Consider the following 21,500-nt stretch of genomic DNA (forward strand, 5'->3'; position numbering starts at 1 on the left):
CAAGACTGAATCTCTATGGTAGCCTTTCGTGGCCATAGCAGGAAATGACTATCCATTTTCTGCTCCAGCTCTCACACACCCACCACGCAGTCCTGGCTGTTGTTTGAGCACCCAAACTAATCTTTCCAGCTGAATTGCTTTATTAATGGCCTTGGTTTGGGTGCCAATTAAAGTCAGGAAAGATTTAAATTTTCTTCGTCAGCCCTGTAGCATTGGCTTCCCTTTGTGACCTTTCTCGTTACCTTTCAGTGCAAAAGAATAAAAAAAGAAGATTTTGGAGGAAAAATAGTTGCAAATACAACATAAAAAAATTAAGATGTCATGGACTTGAAAGCATTACAGTACATAATGTGCTTTGATCTTCTGGGTGCAGCGCAAGATGAGCAGGATACGTCGCTCTGCAAACTCTGGAAAGTTTTATAAAAATAACTGGCAGCGACAGGGATTAAAGAGAGAGGGAGAGACCGCCTGCAATGCAAATTCTAATGTGGGGTGAGTATAAACATAAAAGAAAAAAAGGTACTTTAGCAGAATTTAAATAACAAGATAAAAAATCATCTCTAGCAGGTGCCAGTTTTAATATCCGCCGCAATATAATAACAAACATTGGGGCAGTTCTATTAAAGATGAAACGACTGAAAAGGGCTGTGAAATACTTCTGCTGTTCTTCTAAGGGCAGTTCTGGCGTCTGTGTTCACCACTGTGTTTCTCCTCTGTGTGCGTGGGACTGACAGCATGACCACGTTAGCATTTAATGGCTGGCACTCCTGAAGAGATGCAAAGTGGGAGAGATAATCAGAGGCAGAGAGGAGTGCGGTACGTGAGGGAGCAAGGCGACGACAAAGCTGGCAAAAGACAGGCAGGCAGGCGGCGGCAGAGAGACTCTGACAGAGATGTGAGGTAAGTTAAATAATATGCTGACAGAGGGGAGGACAGCGTGACCGTTTTATATGAGAGGCTGACAAACTGGTGAATAGCAGCCCCTGAAAGTGAGCGTGTGCAGGGAGCAGAGATGAAGAGTGCAGGTTAAGTCCCATGAAATATGGATAATAATCTGTTTATGTAGTTAACACTGGAGAGATGAGAGGTAAGTGGGCCTTTGTGGAAGACTAAAATGTGTTTTGAAAGCTCCATGAGAGTCTGGAATCAGGAAAATGTCAGGATATACCGTATTAATGCTAAAGCACACCTGCTCCTAGCAGCTTTATCCCAGTATCCCACTTTCATGTCCAGCTGCTAGCCCTTCAAATATAAGCCCCTCTGTGTGGCAAAAACTGACTAAACCTGAGTTGGATTCAAGTGCGATACCCTCTGAATCATGTGTTACATCAAGCTGCACTCTTATTGGCTGGTTCAAAGACAGGTTTGACTCTGATATTTTATGTTTCAAACATACAAACAGTAGCCTGGCAAGCCAGACTAAATAAATGTATTATTTAGTCTGGCCATGCTCCATTGACGGCTCTCGGTTGTGGGGCGGGTTCTACCGTTGTCTTTCAAATGATCTCCGCATTCCACTGGACAATGAATGTGACATACTCTTGTTTCACTCTGTTGCATCATCCCACCCACCAGGCATATAGAGTGCTCTGATTGGCCCACAAAGCGGACAAAGCTCTGTGATTTGTTCACTAAGCAGATAGAGCACTATGATTGGTCCACGATTACGGACCAATCACAGCTCTTTATGTGTTTGAAATCCCTCTAGAGAGTTGTGATTGGCTAGCCAGAGTCCTGGTAGGAGCTGCTGAGGTTCCAATGGAGCATGCCTAGACCATTCTTTGCAAAGCAAGAATTTGGTCTAGTTCACTAGGCTATACAAACAGTGCTTTCTGGTTTTCAACATCTGAAACCCTTGTTTTACATCATTATACGGCAGTGAGGTGTAAACAAAATCTCACATTTGAAATAAGTCATTTTTATCCCAATAATGCGATAAAACACATTTTGTGTTTTTTATCAATATAATTATTAAAAGTGTTATTCTTAAAGTAAGAGATTATTTCTGCTAACACCTTTGTGTTTAAAGTCATGTGGTGGTTGCTGGAAGCCTGTGGCAGACCTCTTTTCCTCAGCTCACAGCAACATGTCCCCTCCTGTCTAACCCTTTTCTGACCACCTGTCTCACACGTAAACACACAAAGGCTGTAGGAGGCTGTCGTAGCAAAAATACAGTCTCTCATTCACTGTAAACATCCATAGAAAAAGTGTAAAACCAAGATTTTTTAGATTCCATCAACATATGATCAAGTCCTGTTGGACCACCACCAACAGAACAAAATTTAAATGAAAAACACGGCCAAAAACCTGGTATTTTATAACGTCACAATTTATATGATATAATTCCCTGCCCAGGGGGAAAGAAAAAGGAAGTTCACTGTAATATTCCGTTGGACCGCCTTTAGCTTTGATTACAGCACACATTCTCTGTGGCATTGTTTCCATAAGCTTCTGCAATGTCACAAGATTTATTTCCATCCAGTGTTGCATTGATGATAGTAGAGTCTGACTGCTGCATAAAGCCTTCTCCAGCACATCCCAAAGATTCTCAATGGGGATCAGGTCTAGACTCTGTGGTGGCCAATCCATGTGTGAAAATGATGTCTCATGCCTCCTGAACCACTCTTTCACTATCTGAGCTCGGTGAATCCTGGCATTGTCAACTTGGAATATGCCCGTGCCATCAGGGAAGATGGAATAACCTGGTCATTCAGGATATTCAGGAAGTCAGCTGACCTCGTTCTTGGAGCACATCCTGTTTCTGAACCTAGACCTGACCAACTGCAGCAAGCCCAGATCATAGCACTGCCCCCACAGGCTTGTACAGTAGGCACTAGGCATGATAGGCGCATCTCTTCATCTGCCTCTCTTCTTACCCTGATGCACCATCACTCTGGACCAGGGTCCATCTGGACTCATCAGACCAGTTTTTAACGATGTGTTGGGCAGTTCTTAACCAAGTTTTAGTGGTTAGGCAATCTACTTGGATGTTTTCTCTGCTTGATGCATGCCAATGATCTGACTCTTCGCACACAGACTAACATCTTTTCCACGACCACCAGATGTATCTTCTCACATGGCTGATTAAGAAATGAGAAGAAACTCATTGCACCAGCTGGGGTTAAATAGCTTGTGTCCAGCTGAATGCTCTTTGGACCAGGTAATCATTTTGTTAGAGTTTATCTTTCCAAACATTGCAAAACACACATTCTCCTATTTATAACTAATATAGGAAACAGCACTTTGTGAACACTTCAAGCAGCTGCAGGAAAAACAAACAACAACAACTAAAGCCCATTGTGACCCACTTAATACACAATAAAATGAATTTATGTAAAGAAAACAGAAGATCATATGGCAATCAGGTTGTATGTTATTTGAAGATCAACGTAACTGCTTTCATTTCCTGAAAGCAGGTGCTACAGAATGCTAATTCTAATGTTTTCAGAGGGAATGTAAAGTGTTGATCAATTAAATGAACTCTGGCAAGCTTTGATATTCCAGGGGTTTGTGCTATAAGCTCCTCAGCACCGTAAAATCAGCCTTAGTAAGTGCTGGATATATTTGCTATAACGTAGTGCATTATGCATATTTTACATGCAGACACTGGAGGCTTTTTCATGTTGCTGTTTACATTTTTCATTAGAAAAACATTTTCAATTGAGGAAGAAAGAAATGCAGCTTTTCATGAGTTTTTGTGCTTTATACTCAGTGATTCTAACACTTTTTTGTTTTCTGGACTGGGAAAATCCAGCAGGCTTCCAATTCCACCGGACAAATAAATAAATAAATCAAATAATCTATTTACACTGCCCAGAGAGCAAGAGGTCAAGTATGATAGATGGCATGCCATCTGCTTATCGGGTCCTTCCAGAGGTGATTGTGGAGTTAACACTCAGTAAAAATGAAGGTCAGCATATCACCTCAAAACAAACCATACTGGCCAGAGGCTGGGGGGGGGGGGGGGGGGGGCATGGTTCTTGATCTTGCTACCACATAACTGATAAGGTTGGCAGAAAATGCACTGCCAAAAAGGATTATCTGTGGGCAGCTCAGTGTGTCTGACAACAGGTATGCTGGGTAGAGTGGAGTCAGGGCTGTTTGTTGTAGAAGCTCCTCAGCAAGCAGTTTAAACCGCTAGTTTCAACAAGTCCAGTCCTCGAGGACCTGCAGCATCACCTCTCTCATACCAGACCTCCATTACAGATATTCCAACCTGTTCAATATTTCATAAGCGAATGCTATTTTTTCCCACATTATCCAGGAGTGACTCACAAACCCCAGCAGTTAGCAGCCACATTAGCTATTGAGCATAATTGCCACTTGACGCAAATTCACTGTAGCACCTTTCCCTTGCTGTTCTGACCAGAGGAGAATAAATGAGAGCTATGGTGTTACAACTAAGGCCTTTATGAGTGCCCCCCCCCCCCCCCCCCCCCCCCCACACACACACACACACACCAACACCACCAAAGAAACACACCCAAAAACAAGGCAACACAATCTCCAGAGCTCTATGTGGTTCAGATCTGGGTGAAAACGTAATCCATAACGTCTAAATTACCCAAAACAGCATCTGAAATAGTTTTCGGTTCCTCACAAGTTGAGGAACTCTGCTGTGGTTGATCTATAGTGTTTTAATGGCTGCAGAGGCAGGCAGGTGGCCGAGAATATGTGCTGGAAAATTGCGTTTTCCACTTTAATGTTGTTTTACTCCCTGCAAGATGAAATAGCATTGCACTAACTTGTTTGCTACTGATGAAAGAACAAAGAAGATGCTGTGTACTAGCGGGAGTTGGACACCAGCTTCTTTTGAAATTTCCACTATCAGAACTCTTATAGATGAAAGTAACTGAAAACACATGCAAATACTAAAACATAATCCCCAATTATGATTTAATTACGTACGATTTTTGATGATTCCAAATGACTAAGCGTCGAATGAAGCTCATTCTAGGACACAAATAGAAGAAATGCATCCTTCTAAGAGTTTTTGTTCTGCTACATGATATTGAAATTAGAAAAATTAAGGCATCAAAAATGATTCAGTTATCTTTCACTCAAACAAGCTTTCAGTGCCTTCCAGCTGTATCCTTTTTCTTTTTCCTTTTCATGAATATTTCACTTCATCCAGGGCAGCTCCATTAATTCAGGATGACATAGTATTTAGGTTATCAACAAAAACGAATTCTCTGGTAATCCATAAGGACATGGAGCATATGCTGGAGCATATGTTTGAGAGTATATTGCATCAACTTAGTATGCACTGCTGTGTGTCCTGAGAGCAGGACCAGTCTGCCCCATTAATCGTATCAGGAAGAATAAATTAAATTAATATCATCACAACACTACACTCATATGCTGTTCTATTTGATGAAGATATCTTATATTTTATGGTAACTATTCCTCAACAAGAAACAACACAACAAGCACTGAGTCCATTTAATTGAATTATCTTGTTACATCATGTATAAAATATGGTAATTATTTATTTATGCATAGAAATATTCACTTTTCTATATTTAAATTTTTATATGACTTTGCTGTTTGTGTTATTCTTGCTGAGGGGAAAACTTCATTGTAATTTTATATTAAAGGATCTAAAATATGCAGAAACTTGCGTCATCTACTGTTTTTTATTATCTTGTTCTGCTGGCAAAAAGAAAAACAAACTACAGCGAATCTCATGCTGAACTTGAGCCTTCGTTAAAAAATAATAGTTGACAGCTGCCAGTAAAATGGATCTGAAGAAATCAGGATGTTGTTTTCCACGTTTAGGGGTCTGATTCTGTTGGTCTGGGCGGATGTGCTGTACAAAAACCTAAACTGAAACTCTTTAATCTGCATCAAGTCTCCCTAAGGTCAAACACACAAGAATCCTAAAGGAACAAAACATCACAAAAATCTGCATGCTTTATTTAAATAAAAACCAGCCACAGGATGCAACAAAGTAAAGAATAAACAAAATCTTGAAGACTAACTGTACAATAGTGCTGCTTCCAGTTACATTACACATTTATAAAAAGATTGTCAAGAGAGGATCTTCATTTAGAACTATAGAGTAAAAAATAAACATAAATGTACTGAGACGGACTCATGCTGTGAAACACAAACACAACATGCCTTGAGAATTACCATCCAAATAAAAAGTGAAGACAGACGTAGAGAACCTAAACTTGTTAGACATTTTTAAGATGCACATTTATGAGGGTTTAAATGGTTGCAAAAATAATCTAATAAGGACAACACCGAAAGTCCTCGGGGACTCACTGTGTGACATAAGAATACTTACTAAGACTCCTGATCCCTCTGGTGTTCTGCCCTGGACTTTATGAATAAGTAAACCTTGTTGATGGTATGAAGCTGGTTTTTGATCCGTGATCCGGTCCACGGCTGGCTGCAGCTCAGTCAGAACCGGCCCAAACCATCCTGGATCTTATCTTCACAGGGGAGGGTCTATCGAAGAGCACTTCAACTATGGCAGTTAACTATAGACCCCTTGACATATGACATCACGCGCCCATACCCCCTGGCTGGAGGGGCAGGGCACCTCCCTGTTGACCACCGTTGTATTTATCTGATAGTTGTCAATAAACAGAGCTAACTAGAGGCAAATTAAAATCCATCACCATGGTTAATACATGTTGAGCTGTAGGCTGCACAAGTAAACAAAAGAATGACAGTAAACGTAAAATTGTACAGGTTTCCAGCTGATAAAATACACAGAAGACAACGGTTAACAGCCATGTAGAGAATTCTAGTGGATATACCACCCACATCGTGGCAGTCATAGTCTCATGACTGAATAAAAAAAGTAAAGAATCTGCCCCACTGTCCAGAAACGAACAAGTTATAGCAATCTAATGACTTATACGCTTGTTTATATAATTATGCGTGGCTGCGGGGCACAAGTAGCTGGGGGAGAAGTACTGGTTGAGCTGATGCAGCAGCAAGGAGGCGATCTGTGCTGCAGATCAGTCCTGAGACTGTGTGAGACTCGCATTAACAGACTTGTTACAAGTACACAAAATGTGTTGTGTTATTGGAGCGGTTAGCCTCTATTTTGTTTCTCTGTTTACATTACTCATCAGAATAAACACAGCATCTGTTTCGTTTCCAAAAATGAGCAGTGTCACGGCAATCCTACAGTATTAACCCGCAAAACGTAGAAGAGATCTGTTAATCCTTTGGTTCCGCTGTGAGAAGTCCAGGCGGCCGGACTGTCATCTCATAGCTCAATAGCTATTTCAGACGGATCTGAAAGCTTTATGCTAAACACCGTTAGTTTTGATACAACAATGAGGCAGTGATGATAGAGAAAATGGTACACGCACAAAAACAGGCCTGGACTCTTTGGGTTAACTCCAAAAAGTAATGAGTGCTTTAGCTGGCATATGAAGCAATCAGCCGTTAGTCATACATTTAATTTTGTTTCAGTTTTTACATAAAAATACTCATATGGGTTTCTTTAGAAAGCACTTCTGGTGGCAATCTGTTTGATTGTTTTGAGTTTTTCTACTTTGTAATACTCAATCACTTCTCTGCTCTCTGTAGATCCTTAAGATTTGGCCAGTAAGGTCAAATAATTCATCAGAAGATTGGGATATCAATATAAAATATCAAACATCAAATATTGGTTAAATCAGAATAGAAAACAGTTAAATACAATATTTCTAATGTATGTTTTAATCCTCTAACAAGCAGTTTTGGGCTTCACAATGACAAAAAGCGTGTCTCGATTCAGTGATGAGAACCGTCAGGTGATGTGTGTAAATAAACAGAAGCAGCAGCCACTGGGAGCAAATCACAGATCCACATTTCATTAGGTTGACAGGATGGCACTGCGCCAGCTGCTTTAGAGAATTAGAGCTGTGAGCTATGTTTGGTAAATGCACATAAATCCATATGCTGACAAACAAGCATAAGACCTTCAATTCAATCAAATGTTGTAAATGAGCATTTTTTACCTTTTCATTGGCAGTTTAAATTTTCAAGGTGTGAAAGATTTCAAAATGATGTAACATGAAGAAAGATAGTTTTTGTCTCCGTCTGTGGGTTTCTCACTGGTGTGAATATGTGTGACAGTTATAAGTTCGGAAGGGAAGTAATGCCAAGAAAACACGACATTTTGATTTCTATTTGTGGGCTGCACGGTAGCACAGATGCCTTAGCAAGTAGGCTGCAGGTTTGATCCCTGCTGTGTGTTTTTGCATAGTTTGCATATCCTCCAGATTCATACACAGGATTTGCTCTGTGTACTCCAGCTTCCTCACTCAGACTAAAAACATGTATGCTAAGTTGACAGGCAACCCTAAATTTTTTCAAGATGTGAGTGAGTGAATGGTTGTTTGTCTCTGTGTGTCCCTCTGATGGACTGGTGGCCTGTCCAGGGTGTCTCCACCTTTCACCTGATGAAAGCTAGAAATAGAAACCAGCTCCTCATGACCCTAGTTAGGAATAAACGGCATGTATGGTGGAAGGATGGATGAATGGATGGATGGGTTTCTATTGGTGAACCTGAAGCATGAAAAACAGGCAGAGAAACATTTGAAAAAGTTCAAAATAAACTTGAATAATTAATTAGTGCACATTAAACAGCTGCCTACCAGAACTTTAACATTGTGTTTTTAGACTGAAGCACTGATTTAAGGCATTTTTCATTCAGAGAACAATAAAGTGTTTTTAACACTTTACGCTATTGCTTTCAAATTGGTTTCAGTGATTCTTCAGTCATAAACTTGAGCAACTTCATATTGAACAGGACTCTGTTGATCAGAAATTGCACATACCAGTTTTGTAGTGCAGGTATGAACGTTAGTGTGAAGTCTAACTGCTTTATGGCGATAGCTGTTTACTGTGCTGTTATAAAGTGCTAATTTAAAGGCTAGATTTTTTCTATTTAACAAAACAGCAAAAACAAAAAGAAGAAGCAAAGCAAAGAACTAAAATCAGAGTTAACATCGACAGGGCCTACACTAGTTTGAGGGAGCTAAAGGAGGCTACAAAATCACAAACTGATGGTGACCTGGCTTTGTTGCTACTGAACTTGTAAGTAATATTTTTTTCTGTCCAACAGTGTGGATCTTTTCACTTAGTGGTTTATTTGGAATCAGTTGGCTGATGTTAGCATTAGCTTGGGTGACCATATTTCCATTTCCCAAAAAGAGGACAGAAGATCTGTGCCTACCGATGACGTCTCATTAGGGCAGTGCGATATGGCCTAAAATCAACATCATGATATATTGAGGATTTCACCTCGATAGCGATAAATGGACGATAACTATAGGTATGTGCAGAAACAAAAGCTGCCCACTAGATGGGGATGTCACATGTATTACATTGAGTAACATTTTTACTTGACTCAAGGCGGTACAGCTTCTTAACGGGACATGAATGTTGCCAACCTACACACATCTTTTCTTTTGTTTTGTTATCAAATTGATTTACATGGGAAAAATGATCTCGATAAGAGTCAGACATTTCTATAACGATAAATGTTCGATTTGTTGCTCAGCCCTACGTCACACTACGGCAAAACCACACAAACCAAGTTGGGACCCATTTTTTTCCCCAGGTGAAGAACTAAAATTAATATCAGATTCTGCCAACAAAAAGGCTCTAAAACAATTCCTATGTAAATATTTAGCATATTTATTGCAAAATCTTATTTTTCTGCTGCTTTAGTGCTGCAACAAAGTTTTATTAATAAGAAATTATTATACTTTTTGTTTTACTACAGCATCAGTACGCTTCCTGTGCAGATGGCCAAGACTGCACTTAAAACACAATTTTAGTTTTCGAAAATTATAGATATTGATCAATATGATATATATTATTATCAATAAGCTTGTTTTTCTATATCATCCAGCTCTACTTAGTGCTGTAAACAGTATTATAATAAAGCATACAAAATGTTGAAATAAATACATTTGAACAATAATTGGAATAAACATTAAAAGTAGTCTATATTTTTCTATCCTGAAGAAATAATTCATGTTTGCTCTATTTTCTTGGCTTTTTGTGTTCAGTTGAGATTAGAACAGGAGACAGCCATGCCGTTTATAAAAATGACAGATCTTGACTACTACCACGTCTTGTCACTTTTTTAAGCTTTTCATGGATTAAATAAAGGATACAGAATGCCAGTTGATGGGTTTTAAGGTGTTTCAGACTTTGCAGTGTCAACCCAATACCAGGATAGGATTAGAAAGCTCGCTGTATCACTTTAAAAACACCAACAATCTCAATATGGCCATGCATAACAAAGCCCATAATTAGGTCCAACTATATTGCTTTTTGTTGCTGGGGCAGGAGTTAAGAACACAAGTAGCCCAGCATCACTCTTGATTGTACCTCCGATTACAATACCAAACTGGTTGGATGGGAGGGACAGCATCAGCTGTTTGGGAAGTTGGACCAAAATAATTCCTTTCATAATCACGTCTCACCTGATGACAGCATATTTCTTTAAGCTACCCGTAATCTCATAGTCCGCCTAATGAACAGACATGACAGTGGTATTGATCTACCCAAATTAGCAATAAAGGAAGTAAGTGTATTTCCCCAGACTGCTCATTATGGCAAAGAGGTAGCACACAAGAACCGCTGCATCTGATTCTGGATGTAGGGGCCAAAGAGAAGAGAGCAGTGAGTGTGACAGCTCTGGTTGGGTGGGAGTTGACGGAGGTGAGGAGGCACAGCTGGCTCTGGCTGTGGTCACGTTCACCGCTGATGGTGGCGGGCACAAACAAGCGACTGTGGTGCTTCGTTTTGCTCTTTGGGTAGAATGAGCTGGTGGCTGAATGTCCATCTGCCACAGCTGATCACAGACAGGGTAGGAGGAATAATTCACAACACTGATCATCCTTCTCCTCGCTTTCTTCCTCCGCACAGTTCAAACATGGTGCTGGTCACAAGTGTTTATGCAGCACAGCGAGAGATCTCAGAGCCTTCATCAAAGCTCTCTGCTGAGTCCTTCCCCTAGACAAGTCAAACGCTCTCTAATCTTTGTCATTTCAGTTTGGTTTCTATACGCCTTGAGGAAATAAAGCAGCATTTTACTCTGTAGAATGATTTAGATTTAAAGCTCTATAAGTAAATACTATTTCTCTCTGACACATCTAAAAAAGGTATGTTGACATGACAGGAAGTGTAGCACAAGGTGATGAGTCAAACAACCTAATATGTACCAGGATCACATAAACATAACACATAATTTTAGTCCATCTAGAAGGATGTTTATTCAGGTGTGGTTAGAAACTAATGACTAATGTTTCCTATTTGGCTTTTTCTTTTCTTATTTGTTGCAACAATTTGATGTTTCTGTCACTGGACTGAACATGGAGCACAGTGGGGGATAAGAAATTTTATATATCAGATTTTCTTGATTAAACTACACCTTAAACTTAAACTAAACCTGCAGACAGAAAATCACACCTTATTATGGAACAACATCCTCCCAAACCACCTGAAGGTGTAAAATCATCCATCCATCCATCCATTTTCTGAACCTGCTTGTCCATTAGGGTCGCGCGGGGGGTGGGGGGTGGGGGGTGGGTGGGGGGGGGGGGCTGGTGCCTATCTCCAGCGGTCAACGGGCAAGCAGGCAGGGTACACCCTGGACAGACTGCCAGTCCATCACAGGGCGACACAGAGACACACAGGACAAACAATCATGCACACACACACTCACACCTAAGGAACATTTAGAGAAACCAGTCAACCTACCAGTCATGTTTTTTGGACTGTAGAAGGAAGCCGGAGTACCCGGAGAGAACCCGCACATGCACAGGGAGAACATGCAAACTCCATGCAGAAAGAACCCAGGCCGGAAAGCGAAACCAGGACCTTCTTGCTGCAAGGCAACAGCTCTAACCACTGTGACACTGTGCAGCCCGGTGCAAAATCATATTAATCATTAATTTAACAAGCTTGCCCCATTCTGGGCTACCAACTACATTCAGTTGAGCAGATGTGTGAAAGGAGGATGCTAGTGAATATGACCTCCATCTTGAAAAACCCCTCCCATCCACTGCATTCCACTGTGGACACCATGGACAGCTCCTTCAGTGGCAGACCGAGACATCCCAGATGTAAAACAGAACGCTACCATAGGTCATTCATCCCCTCTGCAGTGAGAGTGTATAACTCCTCAGTTTAGTATGTGTTCAATATTGTGTAAAACCAGATGAACATTAGTATGTCCGTGTAAGTTATGCTGCATAGTTCTGGAAACACAAGTTTCCTTTTTATTTGTTGTTATTGGAGGTTGAAGGTTACATCACTAGCTTACTGCCTATGTGTGTTTACCTGTAACCATTTAATTTTCTTCTTCCTTTTCTCTAAGTGTTTGTGCTGCTGTAGAAAGCGAATTTCCCCACAGTGGGATTAATAGTCTATTCTATTTTATTCTATTCTATTCTATAAAGTTAAGACAGAGATTGGAACAGTCACTGATGAGGATTTAAGCAAATTCCCTTCACCAAGTGACCTAGTGAGAGCACAATAAAAAATATTAACTTCAAAGACAACTTGAGGAGAAAAAAGAACGAGTGAAACCACTGGTGTTCCTTCAGACCATGAAACGTCATTTGTTCTGCAAACGTTCAATCAAACAAAAGTTCAGGGCCATGCCAGGACCTCTTGCTGTTGCTGAGCTTATTTTAGCTGGTTATCTGACAGAATCTCCACGGATATTGGGTTCAGAGAGAAAGCAAATAAAACCAAAGGAGCACTTTGCAAATTAATGAAGCAACGTGAATCCTTACACGTGAACTGCTTAACAGAGTTTTTATTACATATCCGTGCCACAGAGAGCTTTTCAGTGTCTGCCTGTTTTGCGCATGTGAAGAGTATTAAGCAAAAAAAATGTAACCAGCAAGAGAGATTACATTCTGAGGCTTGCCTAAAACCATTACAAAGAGAGAAAAGATGAACAGGCAGAAGGGATTACTTTGGGCTGGAACGTGGAAGCAGTAGAAAAGAGCAAGGAGGGGAAACAAGGGTGACATTGAAAATGTAGCAACAGCAACAACACAAGGAGGAGATCAGGTGAAAGACAATGGCAAAGCGCCAATCGATTGTTCAAGAAAGGAAGAAAGGAAAGGAAGGAGTAAAAAGAAAAAGATAAGAGACGTGAAATGGCGGAAAGGACAGAAGGGGGAGTGGTGAAGTACAAGGACAGGAGAGATTCCATCTCACAGACAACAAACCAAGGCCCGTGGCCACCAACAACTCTTGCCTTTGATGCCTACTGCAGCAGAGTGGTGGTGAAAAACACAAGAGAAGAAGACAAAGTCGTCAGCAAAATGAAAGCCCAAAACGGAAATGGAACAGCCACCTGATGACACGACTGGGTTGCTGTAATGAAAGGTGGGAGGGGGTTGCTATGGCACAGGCTGCCAGAGGTATACAGTATGTAGCCAAACCGTGGAAGCCAAAACAAAATCAGCAAGAAGAAAAACTAAATGCAAATACAAAAATATGTAAAACAACAACAATGAAGCTGTATACCTAGCAGGCATTCCAGCCAGCCGATTGAAATAAATCAAGATGGAAGGGAAGGAATTGGGCTTGGGTTTAGTGTGAGGAAGTGGACCTCTATGCTGATTTGGTGCACAGCATGGTGACATATACTGACCTGGGCTTGAGACAGCACTAGTGGTGGCGGGCTCAATAATTGCTACAGGGGAGGAGAGGGGGGAAAGAGGGAGGGGAGGGAAAGAGGACATTCATGTATTATTAACAGAATGGAGACGTAAAACAAAAAAAAAACACAAAAGAAAGGAAAAAGTGCATGCAAGGACAAAAGGACAGGGAATGGAGACAAATCCTCCACATGCATTAAGAGGTAAACTCTCTGTGGCAAGATATGCAACTTCTGCACGCTTAGAAACATGTTTATTCCCTCCAGATGACTGAGATTAGCATAAATTACATCTGTGACAAAAAAGAAAGATAAATAAATTCAAAACAATTTGAACCCTGGAGCTGGGTTCTGCTTTAGCTGCTTTCAGGAGATGGTTCTACAGCTTTGATGATCCATCTCACCATGCTCAGGTGGCACTCATAATTACATCAGCACTTCCTGGGTAATTCGCATCGGTTAAAATCTATCTTCTTTCTCTGCAGACTGAAGAGCGATTTCCTATTTTATCATCTTTTTTAAGACGTCTGAAGTGGCTCTAGAGAGACAGAACAAAGGGGGAACTTATAGCCCGTGTTTAATCCCGTGGAAGAGGGAACTCAGAGGCTCAATCTGATTAATTTATGGACTCATTTCAGGCTCAGCCACCGGTGACATTTGAGAGATGGACTAGTGTGACACATTGAAATGTTCAGTTCCATGTGTGAAACCAAGGCTGTGTGAGATCTTTGCTTTTAAATTTATGTAGAGAAAAAGTCTTACAAATAGATATTATGCTTGGTCCCATAAGATGCTCCCAGAGATTTAGCAAGACTGCATCTTGAATTTGGCTAGCATAAAAGCTTTACCCAAAACGTGGTAAGGCTTAACGTTTGCTTTTTTGGCCCTTCTACTTACAGCTGCCTATACTTGTGAAATAAAGAACTAAACAGTTTTCTTCCAAAGGCTCCACAGCAGAGGAGGAGCTAATTTGTTACAAAGAAAAAACCAAGGCAACCATGACTACACTTCACATATTTACTCTAAAGAGAAATTTTCATTGTGTTGTTGCAGTCAGCTGGTGCATCTAGGCCAGGGAATAGTGCAGACGCATACTTAGACTCTCCATTTTAATCCATTTACATGGGAACTCAATACGGCCATTTCCATTTGCAGGGTAAAAGAAGGTTCGCCGTGGTCCTTACAATTCTGACAATCTTTATGCCTCCATGTTATTTTTCTGAAGTGGTCTAACAACTGTGTAATAACTGTGCTGCTGTTCACCAAACTACTGTTATGCCAGCAACAATATAATATTTGCTTTCATTTGATTTCATCATTCGGCTCGACGGTAACTCTGTGAAAGAATCGGTATTTTTACATGGAATTATATGACCAGTACAGCGCTGAGGAAACGGTCCAATTCAGCTTTTCTTCCACAAATGCTTCTACTTTAAGTCCTCCTGGGGGAGTCAATATGTGAGGACACTTTAAAAAAAATTTTATAGTTAAAAAAAAAGCCATGCGGGTGCCATCTGATTACTACTTGAGCATGAATTCACAAGTGAATCATTTCATGAGCTCTCATAACTCCTCCATTACCACAAAGCACATCTTTTGTGACATGCAATCTCTCTTTTGGAGCTCCAATTGTAACTTTTACTGTTTCTCCTGCTCTGGAGAGCTGCACATCATTTGGCATATTGTATGTGCATCTGACTTCTTGTACTGTCTGCTCCCTTTCGAAATTAAACACATTTTTCCTGCAACTTTTTTTATTTCTTGGATTTCTGTCTTCATGTTTTTTGTAAATGGAACAATGTGAGAGCTTTAGCTGACATGAGTCCCAGAAACTGGCGCTCACGTTGAGGCTAGCTCAGAGTGAAGGTAACTACAAAGAGTTCTAACATTGATCAAGTCACTTTAGGGCTCCGGAACTTGTTGCCTTTCAGACACTAATTGGAAGTGTAAAGTATAACAAAACCCTTTTGAATTACATGAATTATGTCCTCAATCAATAACAGCAATCTCCAAGTCTCTTAAACTTGTGTATATAAAACAAATTCTGCTTTAAGGAGAATGTATAAAGTTTGGATGAGAGTCTGACTCATTGTAGGTGTTGGATTCATCCTAAGTAATCCATTTCAGTGCATTAAGAAGTTATCGCTCATGCAGAGAGACGTTTCTCATAAGAGCTGCTCAACTATTCTTAAACATACACCTCCACAATCATGGAACAGTTGGCGTTAAAGGCTGCCTTCATCTGTGAGCCAGCTAATTAGTTATTCATCCTATGTGATTTTTTTAAGGCTGGCCAGCAAATGTATAATCGCTTGGGCTACACACTGAGATGAGCCATCCAGGAACGAAGGTCCCCATGGCAGTACATCATGTCTCCTGCCAGACTCGGGACGGGCGGGTGTGGTGTGGTGTTGTGGATGTGTAGTGTTTGTTGCCCGCTGGGCTTCTAAATGAACACTCTGTTTCTGCACAAAACATTTCCTCATTGCCATAAAACTGGAAAATGTTAATGGCTTTTCTGATTGCCTAAATATGGAAATGGAGCCATTCAAACGAAAGGTAAATGTTGCAAAACTGGACGTGTGCTTTTGGGGGGAAGTAGAGGGGAAAACAGAAAGGATTAAAAGTGATCAAAACTAAACACCACCATCCAATCCTATCACCCATCACCCATCCAATCCAACCCAACATCGCTTCAGTCTAACTCATCAATGTTTCGGGTGTTATCTCACACACACACGCTCTCATACACACACACATTTCAGATTCCACCTTTGGCTCCCATTTTCCTGCATCTATGCAATATGACTCAGGTACAATCACACAGCGTGGAAACAAACAACATCATCAACAACGGCAGATGAGAAGACATGTCAAAATGACACCTACACATGCAGTGATTGATAAGCGTGAAAATTAACACAACATTCATTAACCCACTAGCCAGCAGTGTGTGTCTCCTGCCTGAGGGGCGGATGAGCACAGACGGAGAAAGCGAGCGTAACTCTTTCCCTTTCCCCATCAGTCTCTTCCGATTACAGCATGTGGGGTGGAGGGAGGAGAGAGGATGGGAGGAAATGAAGACAGAGGAAAAGGAGGAGAAAATCTCCTTCAGGGCTAAGCTGAGGTGGGCTGGGGGGATAAGAGCTTGACCAATTAAGTTGGAGGAGTTCTCGGAAAATTGGAGTGAACGGCCTTGGTCTCTTCAATGACGTTTGCTTCCATCCAGCAAGAGAAATAAGAAGTTGAAACACGGATTGGCAATTTGGTGGCTGATCCACCCGAACTGAAATCATAAAGTTTGTGTGTGTTTTGGATGAGCGAGTGTGTGGCATACTTTATGCTTTATAAAGCACACTGAATTGCCTCTTTGTATGAAATGTGCTGTATAGATAAAGCTGACTTGCCTTGCCCTATACAATGAATACAGGAGCTTATACTCAATTATTCCCATGCTGCAAAATAGTGTTTGAATTTTAAAAGAATCCTCTTTTTTATGCTATTCACCCTCCTTCTTGAAAAGGAAAAATCTAAATCATTAAAACATTTTTTTTACAGGGCCCTTTACGTTTTTCTCTTCTTGATTTAAAGGGATGAGTCATTACGGGAACAGCTTCTATTTCTTAGAAGGCCTCCCTAGAAGACAATTACAGCAACTAGTTGTTATGATGGCAATACGTCAAAACATCCATGAGTACGTAACTTATATACGTAGAAGATCTACTCATTTTTTTTTTACCTCAAACTTAATATATAATATATAATGGTCTTTTATTGGTTTTGGCTTTTGCTTGTGTGTTTGGTATCTCTTTTGTACAACTGAATCAATTTTAGGTATTTAATTTCTGTTATCTTGCATTTAACTTATATTTAATGTCAGTTTTTCAGCCTGATTTAGTCAGTTTTAATGTTAATTGATTTTTCAGTTTGAATTGCATACTTGACTTTAAAATTTTTGTTTAAAACATTTAAGCTGCATTTATTTAAATGTGAGACTATAAAATTGAATACTTAGTTACTAAGCATAACCGTATAATGAGTCTGTAGTTATTACGTACTTCCATTCTGAAGTTAAAATTTAAGATCTTCTTAGGTTGATGTCATAGAAATTTTATGTTTTATTATTTCTTGATCATTAATCCTATTAACAGAATGTATTACTCTATGCCTGAAAGCATTCTCGTTCATTCAGACACACCCACACATTCCTGTAACCACACACATACACACACACACACACACACACACACACACACACACACACACACACACACACACACACACACACACACAAACGCATGCACGCACGCACGCATGCACACACACACACACACATCTTCTTATCCCATGTTATAAATAAACTTGAAGGGCAGATACTCTTTGCAGTGTGTGCCTCAAGCTTTTACTTGAACATCTGCCCTGATTGCAAACAGTAACTTGTGTGGTAATTCGTCTCTCTCTCTCCCGCTTTTCCCTGCAGGTATAAGGTGATTAAGAAAATCCCTAACGGTTGATAAAATATTTAATTAAACTCAGTTTGGTAAAATGTATGTGTTATTTCAAGAAACTGGTTAATATGTATGTTGTATGTGTTGTGAATGACTCTAAGCGAATACCATTTAAATTCTGTAAAACCAATTTTAAAGGAGCAACATGTAAGAATTCTATAGTGAAACAATCACAAAACAGTCTAATGTCTCAGTTATGTTGGAAGGAAGGTTATACTGAAACAGATTTTCTTCCCAGCTGCCTGACGGGTTGTCAGTTTAGTCCTTTCAAAATAACAAAAAAGGGCCGAGGTCTTTGTTTACAATCTATGAGCCCATGGAGTTGCAGAGTCTGTGCCGAGCTAACGCTGCAGCGCCAGCATTTGTAAGACGACACCGGCAGGCAAAAAGCTCCAGAGTTGTTTAAAGAACTGAAGCCAGTAAACAAGAACGACCCAGATGTTATTTCTTGTACCCTTAAGAAGCCACTGCATCTTTTTGTTTTTACTCTAATATCGGGTAAAAAAAAGGCTAAAGGCTAACATTGAGCTAACTATAAGTTAGAGGCAAAATTATTCAGCTCTAAAACTATCTCAAGCTACTTTTTAAACTACCAACAACTCAGTGTTAATAATGAGTCAATCGTGGCATTTTACTTATGTTATGGGAATTTTATATTTCATTACTTTAGTCCTATAAACAGATCTATTAACTGAATGCCCTGAAAGCATTTGCCCGCGCATGCGCGCACACACACACACGCACACACACACACACAGACACACATGCAAACACACACACACACACGCACTCTTGTCCTCCCACACACACACACACACACACACACACACACACACACACACACACACACACACACACACACACACACACACACTCTCTCTCTCACACATGATCCACTCTCATTCCTTGCTTATCTCTTTGCTCTTTGCTTAAACTCTGTGACCAGCTGTTCAGGGCATTTGCCCTGTGCACTTGCCACTAAATCATGATTTGGTTGTATGTCTGCCTCATTGCTTCTTGTCCCTTTTCTCTTTGACTCCAGAAAATGGGTTTATTGATAAACATATTGAAAAAAATCCATGACATAATTTGGTCCTTCGAGCCGGGGTCCCGTCACCTCGCGGCGCCAAGAGCCGACGCTGAAGAACTGTCGACAACCTAAATCTTCTCCAGCGCCGAGTGGTGCTGGGGGGTTGGTGGGGGTCTTAACGTTGCTAGGAGAAATGCGGATCCATGAACCCAAGACCTGAGTGGAGATTTGGTGAGACAAGTTTGTTTTTTGTCGTTTTGTCTTTGTGGTACCAAGAGAAAATCCTAGGTGACCAGAAAATAAATTGGTGACGTCCGCCATGAACAGGATGGTTTTGATGGGTTCTTTTGAATGCTGTATTTGGCTTGGTTTTCTGCATTTTAGCCAAAATTAGAAATGCAACTCTGGTGTAAGAAATGAAGTAGACCGGTGTGGTAACTATGAGATTATGTGGTGACGTCCACCTTGAATAGGATGGTTTTTGACAGATTCTCTGAATGCTGTCTGTATTTGGCTGGTTTTAAGTGTTTTAGCCGGAGAAATAGAAACGTGCTCTAGTTATCTGTGTTGTTGTTTGTTTGTCTTAGATGTTGTCTGCTTTAACTGTTGTTCCAATGACTGAGAGAGTGCCTGGACTTGCTTATTCTTGTAGAAAGAAGGATATTGCAACTCATTTGCACATGCCTCAAGTTGGTGGTCAGACTTTTAAACTGGTTGGCTGATAAGTGAGTCCCGCTGTGTTTAGACACAGTTGGAGGGCAGATTCATAAGCCTAAATCTGACCTCACGCCGAAGATGAGACGGTGTGTTATCTATATGGGGAAATAGTAAATATTGTAAATTAATGGAAATGTACAATGCACATTGATGGAAATGTAAAACTAGAAAATGTAAAACCAGGAAATGTGGAAATGATCCGAAAATGATCAGAGGATTGATGAAAACATGATTTTGATGACGGCTGACGTGTCACAAATGTTTTATGCTTACGAGGAAGCACAGAGCGGTGGAGAGAAAAAAGGGTTGAAGATGTGAAACAGAGAGAGAGCACAGCCAGGCTCAAATAACCCAAACAACAGCTGCTGTGCTCTGGGCTAATATGGTCTTATCAGTTGAGGCCTAAAGGTAACTTAAACTAGAACATAAAGATGAAAAATTATCTCCTTGATGCAAAATGGTTATTACAGTGGACAGGTTCTCAAAATTGTAGTTTATTAATTTGTTTTTTGCTACTAAGCACAGCTGTTGAAGACTTTATTACATTTGAAAACTTTATTGCATTTGAGCCCCTCCCCGGCCAACATATTTCATGTTCAGAATACACGCTGTCCACTGTGGTGGACATGTAGTAATGTTACAAGAAATATTTGTTGAAATTTGTTTCAATCACACCTGAAGATAAATGAAAGACATTGTTAAATAATCATGGTTGAAGATTTCATAATTCATGCATCAAAGGGTTAAGCACTGACCAAATATTTAATTCCTGGTATTCTGGTGACTAACATAATTTGAACTATAAACTGTGTCACTTTTAGTGGAACCCCTCAATTTGAGAAATTGACTGTTTATCAGTACTTGGTAGTAAATGAGAGCCCAAATAAAAGCTAAGACTGTATATTTTAGTCGAAACCTCTTGGACTGGGTGTGTGGTTAGCAGTAATCCCAGCCAAAAAAACTATTGAATATTGTCAAATTGCATTTTATCTCCTTATTTTGTTTTTTTAAATCTTTGTCTCTGACATTTTAAATAAGACAAGGGAGTTCTCAGCGGATGACAATCGAGTCCAGGCGACAGCAGATTTGGTGTGCAGCACCTGTTGAAGTCGAAAACTGCATTTTGAACACTCTAAAAATATCGGCTGTCATGAACTGAATCTCCTGGTATCTGTCAAATTTAGGAACTTGTTCAGATCTCCGATTAGCAGACACTGTGATCAGAACAAGGGGAGAAACTGTCAGGAAGTAAAATTAAAATGAGAAAGCAGATTAAAGCTCTTGTAGGGAATTTTCATTTAGAAAGTTTTGTTTAATTAATTGTTTTAATTCTTCATGTATTCCCAGATTGGGAACTTTGAAATACTTTTACACCGAATTTCACGCTCCTCTGTGTCTGAGTTAAACAGCAAGGTAATATCAGAAAAACGTACACATCCTAACAGACCTTGGTCTAAAGTAAGGCGATATTCTATCAGCCAAGAGTGTGAAGCACAAATCAGAAAGGCTTCGATAAATAATTGCTGGAAGAAAATATAAAAACAAAAATAAGTTAATGTTTTAATTTAAAAATGAGGTTTGCACACTTTGAAATTTATTA

The 21,500-nt window shown here is 40.1% G+C and overlaps 1 protein-coding gene across 3 annotated transcripts in view; it reads right to left on the reverse strand.

Moving 5' to 3' along the window:
• The window catches only part of negr1 (neuronal growth regulator 1), a 255,629-nt gene that overhangs the window by 40,500 nt on the left and 193,629 nt on the right, over window positions 1–21,500 (reverse strand). Inside the window, exon 7 of one of the 3 annotated variants that reach the window (XM_015970609.3) lies at window positions 13,640–13,681. The exons of the other annotated variants lie outside the window; for them this stretch is intronic. Coding sequence (XP_015826095.1) covers window positions 13,640–13,681 — 42 coding nt within the window. The remainder of the gene's footprint in view (window positions 1–13,639; window positions 13,682–21,500) is intronic. 3 annotated transcript variants of the gene reach the window in all.

Source organism: Nothobranchius furzeri, chromosome 8, assembly GCF_043380555.1.
Source record: "Nothobranchius furzeri strain GRZ-AD chromosome 8, NfurGRZ-RIMD1, whole genome shotgun sequence".
NCBI classification, from domain to species: Eukaryota; Metazoa; Chordata; class Actinopteri; order Cyprinodontiformes; family Nothobranchiidae; genus Nothobranchius; species Nothobranchius furzeri.